The sequence below is a fragment of the Notothenia rossii genome, assembly GCF_949606895.1.
Source record: "Notothenia rossii genome assembly, chromosome: 9".
Taxonomy (NCBI): domain Eukaryota; kingdom Metazoa; phylum Chordata; class Actinopteri; order Perciformes; family Nototheniidae; genus Notothenia; species Notothenia rossii.
The window spans coordinates 52064958-52073420 of NC_136907.1; the positions used below are offsets into that span (position 1 = coordinate 52064958).

At 42.9% G+C, this 8463-nt stretch overlaps 1 protein-coding gene across 2 annotated transcripts; it reads right to left on the reverse strand.

Moving 5' to 3' along the window:
- Nucleotides 1-256: 256 nt before the first annotated feature.
- On the reverse strand, nucleotides 257-8324 carry LOC307020604 (nuclear autoantigenic sperm protein-like). 2 transcript variants are annotated; one of them, XM_079652073.1, is made up of 14 exons: nucleotides 8166-8324; nucleotides 7891-8026; nucleotides 7643-7748; nucleotides 7269-7349; nucleotides 7070-7191; nucleotides 6613-6963; nucleotides 6447-6523; nucleotides 5904-5983; nucleotides 5744-5817; nucleotides 4954-5142; nucleotides 4299-4471; nucleotides 3963-4034; nucleotides 3780-3854; nucleotides 257-599 (listed from the first exon to the last, which is right to left on the reverse strand). In XM_079652073.1, the coding sequence occupies exons 3-14, from the start codon at nucleotides 7741-7743 to the stop codon at nucleotides 516-518; spliced, it is 1479 nt and encodes a 492-aa protein (XP_079508199.1). In that variant the 5' UTR covers nucleotides 7744-7748; nucleotides 7891-8026; nucleotides 8166-8324; the 3' UTR covers nucleotides 257-515. The 2 variants fall into 2 exon arrangements, with proteins under 2 accessions (XP_079508199.1, XP_079508200.1); XM_079652074.1 differs by lacking the exon at nucleotides 8166-8324 and having other exon boundaries at nucleotides 7891-8045.
- Between the last annotated feature and the right edge of the window lie 139 nt (nucleotides 8325-8463).

Genomic DNA, 8463 nt, shown 5'->3' on the forward strand with positions numbered 1-8463 from the left:
CTTTTAAAGTCAATTTTGAAATCGGGATCTCACTTGTAGTACAAGACAAATATATTTGTACTTTTACTTAAGGATCTTAGTTCTTCTTCCATGACTGATCGCAACCAATAGTTTGCACATTTATTTTTTTCCTTTTAAAAATTTAACAGGTAAATTGTTTGGGTTCCTTCTGCTAATGACATTGTGCTACTCTTTTATTGGCGTAAAAAAATAAACCCACTGAGCAACTCTTTCAAGGAAAAAAAGAGATCCAAGATTTATGAAATGATATTTTTAATTTCTCTTTATAGGTTACATAAGTGAACAAACACAAAGTTCACAGACAAACAATATTTACAGTATCGGGACGGAAGAGCTCGGCCTGTTGGGGGAATTCTTCTAAAGTCCAGATAAATAGAGTGTAGGTTAGACTCAAAAACAATCCTGTGCACTGAATCACTTGTTCTGACAACACGGTTTTGTGACCAGGTTGTTGCCGTGACCATAACTCTTACGTCTTGAGGTCAACATGTCCGTTAGTGTCCGTTGGCCTGACCGTCGTTCTGCTTCAGCTTCTTCGTTACGCCCTCCTCCTTCACTGGACTCTCCTCTGGTTTCCTCTGAAACAGACAGCTTTGTTCAGATGGAGAAAATACATTTTAGCCACCCAAAGGAAAGGCCAATAAAACAAATATGAAATCAGTTTAAATTTGACATCTTATCTGCTTTGACTTTATTTCAGACTGCCATTTATGGCAGGAAACAGAAGTCTTGGCCACCAAACTCCTTGGAAAAACCCCAGTAATTTAAACTTTTCTGCTCAAACTACTTCCTCTGGAGCTCAGAACTTTGCTGAGATGATCTTTAAAAAGGCTTCCATACAGAACACTGCACAGTGTGCTTGTGATCAGTCTAGTGCAGGCCTAGAGGGCTTCAATCAAATGGCAAAGGACGCAGCGTGCTTTGTTGTCATAACACACAAGTGGAGTGAACTGCCACGTGGACTTAAGCTGCATTCACATGATACGCAAGTTGCTCTTTCCTCAGGTTAGGCGCAGAGTCTTGCAGTATATATAGTAAAAAAAATATATATATATATATATATATATAAATAAATTGACGTGAACGAGCATTTTGGTTAAAGTTGCACATGCGCTGTGAGCGCACATACGGGTACTTCTCAGGCATGCCAGGTAATCTGTGACGTTTTGCTCTCTCAAAAGTTGGGCCATTTTATCATCATGCGCCAATGAGCAACTCTCATAGGAATGAATGAGGCCCCGCCTCCCACGCTGTATCCAGTTCTTATTATACATCCATGGCTCTGACCCTCCTGGTCTCTTCAGTGTAGCCTACAGTCTTTTCCTTTTCCTCTTCGTCCTCATCACTTCTCAGATATGTCTTTGTGTTGTTGTTGTTGAATCACTCCAGCTACTCTGACCTGCAAGAGTCTACTTGTGAAAAGCACTGTTACAAATGCTGGTCTAACTTTACACGTTAGGGCCATGTAGCTAATAAGTAGCATAGCCTATAATAAATGTAAAATCAGAAAGTATTTATCAAGCGGTAAAGGAAGTATCCTGGTTTCATTTATCTGGCCTCATTGCTGTGATGTGTAATTTACGTGGATTTAATAGTAGGCCTACGCATAGTTTAGCAAATAAAGTGATCGATCTCCCAGCTAGCGCTGTCTGCGTAGTATTTTGTAACTTGACGACCCAAACGGCGACCGTCTGTTAAAGGAGACCTATCATGCTATAATTAAATGATATAGTGTATGACCATACCTATACAAGGTATATTTATACATTTTATTTTTCAAAATACCAAACAGATCATTTTTTAGCCATGCCTCATTTTGCTCATTTTTGCTCTATTCGCTCTATTCCAAGCCTGTCTTTGAAAATTCTGAGCAGCAGCTGACCACGCCCCCCTGCAGAAGAGGGGGGGCATGAGCCGGCGAGAGTCACGTTACCATGTTTGCTGTGATTACGAGTGTGGAATAAACATATCATCTCATAGCAATGCATGTGTTCAAGCATATTATCAATTTGATCCAGAAACTGACCCTGAAGCAGCGGAGGTTTTGGTTGAGGTGCAAACATCTCGGTTGCAGCAGGAAGTTTCTGAACGGTTAGTTGACAACATACTTATCAGTTTCCTCCCGGGGTCATATTTCTCCCGATTTCTGACAAAATAAGATTTACACACGACTGTTTCCACTCTGACTTTAATACAGCTACACCATTGTTTGGTTTCCATGGTAACACGTCTCTTTAGTAGCGCACGCAACTCAAAGTCTGAGAGGGTGAGGCAGATATTCACAGAAAACAGAACAAGGATTGACAACTACTCTACTCTGCTCACTCCTTTCCTGTAAAATACAGGTCCAGCCCACACATATGCTCCATCAAGGACGGTGCTACAGGCCGCAAGGCAGTGCACTTACAACTACAATAAGCATGTCAATGTTAATCGAACAGCGCCGGCGATCCACTACCCCCCCCAATTTTGCATTTTGAAATGCTCCCGATTTCTGAGGTCTAAAGGTTGGCAAGTATGGTTGACAAGCTGTTGTCCCTATTTATTTTACTCTGTTTGTTACGATGCTTGCTACTTATTCCGTTCATATTTTGGCTAATTAGCAAGAATGCAATGTGTACAGTTTGTAACTTAGAGTTTGACCCAGCAATAAGTCTTTGAAAGGCGGGGGAAAGTCGTGTGGATAGAGGCAGAGCGCAGCGGCAGGCAGGCAGAGGAGCAGGCTGCGATGCGATACACACCCCCTTTTTTTTATATTTGGCTAAGGAGGAAAATAGAGAGGGTTGTGTTTTCTGACACTTGGTGAGTTCCCTGGAACACATATTCATGTATAAAAGACATACAAAAGGTGCATTTTGCATGATAGGTCCCCTTTAAACGCTATCGGTTCAAACGGCAGCGTTTTATTAATATTTTGTTTCAAGCTCTCGTCTTTAGTAAAAAACAAAACTAGTGGAAGGGGAAATGCTCCCAGGGGAAGCTGATCCTCTTTCAGGTGCTGGGACAGCTCGGTCTCTCTGCAGCTCTGTGAGCCGCCGTCTGTGTGAACGCCGCTCCGCAGTTTAATGCAGGGCCGTAGCTACGTTTTTAACGGGCCTAAGATGATATTTAAAATGATTCACTTTTAATTAATGAACTGCTTGTTTTGTTGCTTGAGAAGCTTATGGAAATAGTGTAGGTTTGTTTCTACAAGTACAGTTTAGGGGGGCAGCTGGGGGGACAAGGTTCTACAGTGGGGGGGAAGTTGCCCCCCTTTTCCCCCCCGTAGATCCGCCCCTGCATCTTAAGTTTGTTTATATGGAGTCCGAGATCTTTTGAGTGTTCGAAATAAAATTGCTGCCTAATTGCACATCTTTGTATTTAAAGATTATTTTTGGGCCAGTTTAGCCCTTATAGCTAGATCTGAAAGGGTGGGATACACGTAATGCAACGCATATAAAAAAGAAAAAAAGGGACCTGAGAACTGAGCCCCATTATATGGTTGGCCAACTCTGACCACTGAGTTATGATGCATCCTATCACTCTTTATTTTGAGGGCTGAAAGGACCAGATTTGAAGACACACTAAGTAGGCTAAAATAGCTTTCACTGCTGCCCCGTGCCCTCATGTTTTGCATCCATGCACCAGTAAGACTCCAAAAGAGGAGGCGTGCTGACCACTATCTACTGAAGGTAAGACACAGATTATAAGGAGGATAAATACCTCATACAAAGCCACTCCAAACTATCCCTTTAAAACCAAACGTGTAGCTCCTTCACCTTCTTTCTGACCAGGTGAGAGATGTCCGAGGCTGGAGATTTGGAGGCGTGTCCGTTGGTAGACGTGACCTTAATCTGGGTGGAGGACAATAAAAGTCAATAACTCTGCAAATAGTAAAACAAATAATCTAACCGTACAACTCCTGTGTAATCATTTCCTTATTACTCCGCTATGTGATTTACCTTTGAGCTGCTTGAGGAGTCCCCAGGGAGCGCAGTGGAGCCGGGGAAGGCCGAGGAAGTGGAGCCTCCGTCCTGACCGGACCACAACATGTAGTTAGAAACAAGCCTTGTTCATTTACACCTGCGATAAGTCTCAAAACAGGTCGAGAGTGTATCCAGTAGAAGCAGACATTATGTGGCTCTTGTATTTAAAGAAGAGACGACTAAGAGAAAACCCCAAATGTCTCTTAATGTGATGAGGTATTTCTAAATTTTGTTCTTCGACATAATACCTCCACTCTCATCTACTCTTAAGATTGTAAGTGTCTTAAACCCCACCCATAGGCCATAGCTCACCAGCACCCCCCTTGCTCCTTCAGCAGCAGCGCGGGTTGTTTTCAGACCCTCGGTGGCGTCCTCCACCTTCTCCTGGATCTCTGGCAGCAGGGCCTTCAGCTCCTCCATCTCCTTCCTCTCCTCCGGCAGAGCTTCCGGACCCTCTGCCTTTTCCAGCAGCTGCTTCAGTTTGTCTGTCGGGGTCAGATGGAATTTAAGTATTAACAAGGCTCGCCATAACAAAAACATTGAAAATGGGGGAGTTAAGGGACAGTGTCACCACAGTAGGAACAGATAGTGCGCACAATATGATAGCGGCTACAAGAAGACTAACAGAGGCTGAGCCCAGCCGTGACTTCCGCCTTGTCAACGCTTAAGATGCAATATAGTCTGTTTGACAGCTCATAGAGTCCTGTTGTCCACCAGGAAATGTTGAGTAGCTACAAGTTTTATGATAGAAGTGTATAGTACGGGTCCTAAGAACATAGAAACTTCCAGATGCCAACTTGCATATGTTGGGCAATTTGCACAATTAGCATAAGTTGCATAAGCATACAGTTAAAAGATGGTTCGGCCGACTTAGAGAATTTTGGAGGTTATTGAGGATGAAACCAAGCTGAGATGTTTTGACACCCTTGATCATTCATCATCATGTTTTGCCGCCACCTGCACTTACCCAGCCTGCTCTTGATGACGGAGCTGGAGCTGTTGAGCTCCTCGATGGCTTGGCTGTACTGCAGGTTTAGGGCGTAGGTGAGCCCCAGCTGGTAGTGCGTCTCTGCCAGCAGGCGGCTGTCTGGGTCCAGGTGCTTCACCTGCAGCTTCAGACACTCCTGGAAGTCCTCCATCGCCTGCATGTAGTTCCCTAGAAGAGAGGCAGCATCTCTCAGCAAGGAAACGAGGACAGTGTCGGCTGGGAAAGGGGTTCAATCTTTCAGACATGTTCGTTTTGTTAAAACTCATTGGAGAGTTTTAAGAATTCAGGGCCCAAACTGAGGATTTGAATTTTTAGCCAATACCTAAGTAGGGAACAATAGGGTGAAAATGCTTCCTTAAGCAAGTAGGGAACGATAGGGTGAAAATGCTTCCTTAAGCAAGTAGGGAACGGACACAAAACAAGAGTTTGAGTAGACAAGATTTAAAATATAACAAAAGCTGCAAGGGTTGCTACCACCGGTTATTATTGTTTAACATTAACCATGGTGTGGACAAGAAAATACATTTCCTGCACCCTTTTCGGATATTTGATAGTTCATCATGACGCAACATCCATGGTGACGTCCGCACATGTCTTGTGTAACTCCAAAATCTATTTCATAATGATATTAAAACAGAAAAGCATTGGATCTCCATATTGAGATGGTAACGAAAAAGAAAATGTGTGCCATTTTGCATGAAAAGTGACAAACGTTAAATCAATTATGAAAGGAGTTGGGCATTTGTCTGTTTGAAAAACGTGTAACTACCTGATTCAGACGAAACTTCCCCCAGTTTCAGGTAAGTCTGCGCTGCCATGAGTTGGTCCTCTTTAGACTCTTTCCTTGTGTCAAAGAAAATGAAAGAAAATGAGTAAACACAGAAGCTGTATCCTCAGTCATCACTCAATACAGCCGGTGTTTCCTTTACCTTTTGTAGATGACTTTCGCCACCTCCAACATCTCCCAGGAGAGCTGCAGGTTCCCCACCACCTCATCATCATCACTGTCCTGAAACACACATTAAAGAGGCCCGATTATGCTTTTGGGGTTTTCCCTTTAAATGTAGTGTGCCATCATATAGGTTTATGCAAATGTAAATGGTCGGCAAAAGCTAAAACTCTAAGTTCCGTGAAATAGGGACATCGCTACACAACAGTCGCGCTTCTATTGGCTATCGCTCCAACACATTGTTTGTGATAAGGGGAGGGATATCTCTAAAACATTCACAACAGAGCCGGTCGGCTAACCAATCAGAGCAAACTGGGCTCTGGTTTCAGACAGAGGGTGAAAAGAGGTGCTGCAGCACAGGCATTGTGAGAAACATTAAGAGCATTTTGAACATGAAAGCAGGGAGACATGTATCAGTAGAGACACGGACTACTAACATGAACCTGAGAATGAGCTAAATATATGTCATCTCTAACATCCTACACTTTTTTTTCGTGCGTAATTGTGAGCTTTGGTAAAGTACCTTCTCTGCAGCAGCGTCTCCTTCACCTCCTTCTGTTTCGCCCTCCATTTCTGCCTCTTCATCCTCCTCCTCTTCATCTGAAAAGGTCAATAACGTCGTTAGTGGGTTATCATTACAAGTATTAGAAAGTAGTTTAAAATATTTTTTAAAAGGTCTGTAAATTCACCTTCCGCGTCCTCCTCCTTATCTCCCGATTCTTTCTCTGTCTCCATTTTTTCTTCACTTTTATCAAATTTGCTTTCTTTAACTTCGGCATTCTTATCATCTTTCTCTGCAGCGTCCTTATGCTTATCACCCTTTTCTGACTTTTCTACATTTCCCTTCTTCTCTTCAGTTTCCTTCTCTGAGTCTTCAGTTTCCTTCTCTGAGTCTTCAGTTTCCTTCTCGGAGTCTTCAGTTTCCTTCTCGGAGTCTTCAGTTTCCTTCTCGGAGTCTTCATTTTTCTTCTCGGAGTCTTCATTTTTCTTCTCCGCCATGGCATCATAAACCTGAGCCCTCAGCTCATCTCTGGTCTTCTCTGTTGAAGTTTGAGAGGACAGTTAGGATGACAGTAATAGAGCAGCTTAAACAATTAAACAAACCCCAATGGAAAGATGGAAATGACTAGTTTTGTTTTTTCTTACCATCCATGTTTTCTGTGCCGTCAACGTTAGAGCCCTTGGGTTTCTCGCCTTCATCCTCCTCCTCCTCCTCCTCCTCCTCTGGTACTCCTTCCAGGGCATTACCAAGGACAGAGTTCTCCATCCTACAACAATACGATCCGTTAGGTCTCTGATCTTATTCCTACATTTAATTAAAGATTGAGGGACGGGGGGGGTTTACCGTGCCAAATCCAGCAGGGCTCTACCACACCAGAAAAAAGCCTCTCCACACTCATCTGCCGTGTCTCCATATTTTTTGGCTCTGAAATAAAAACAATACGTTGAATTTGATCTACATAGTAAAAAAAGCTTGTTTCTTTATAATATCTATAAATAACCATTAAACATAAATACATACTAATGATATTTATCTGCAAATATATTTGTGCTATTTTTATTTAAAAAATGTGGGGGCTCATATACATATTGATGCAAGCAGAGGCGAAGCAGCACTTCTGACTAGTTTGTTTAAACCCATTATCTCTAGCTGTCAGAATTAAATATAATATTGTGTTTGAAGCTTTAATAGTCCCTTTTGTTGGTTGGTTAACTCACAGCAGGCCGCAGGCCTCCTGCAGGGCGGCCACCGCCTCCACCACCTTCCCCATCACCAGGTGCTTCTTGCCCGTGCCAATTAGCTTCTTGGCCTCCTCCATGTTAACTAAACCAGGCAAACAAAAACACTTTTTTTTAAATGAAGAGTTTACAACGCAAAAGACGAACTCAAACACTAGTTGGTCCCGTAAATCTGTTGTAAAGCGAATTTCTTGTGTGAAACATACACATTAAACTAAACAGCATACCTTGTCTTTGTTATAACGGGCAAAATGTCAATAGCAGTTATTGTCTCCAGCTCGCCCCTCTTGACTCAGAGCAGACTGTTCCGTTGTTTCAATTTGGCGCGAAATATTGCTCCCAGTTCCGGTCTATTTCCGCGTTCTGAAACCAGCGCGGGAGAATTCTTAAAGTCACAGAGCCAGATTCTGACGATAAAGGTATTCTGATTCTGACCCTAAAAATTCCTCACTACAAATGTAAAATCTTATAGCCAAATTGGACTCCATAACAAATCAAGTACCTTAGTGGAGATGAAGACACATGTATTTCACAAAATGAAGCTCCACTGTTAGTTCTCAACACAGCATTTGAGAGTATTAGGTCACCTCACCGAGTCTGTCTCCTAAGGCTGTTATCTGTTCAATCAGCCCCTCCACTGCGCCTCCTTTCTCCGCTGATACCCTTTGAGGTCTTTGCATGCGGTTGCCATGGGCAACACATCAAGGGTATAGATAAGAGGGAGACAGACAATAGCATCCTGTTAGAAGCACCGTTGTGGGCTAATGATCAAACACTGCCCTGCGTTCATCTCCTGTTTC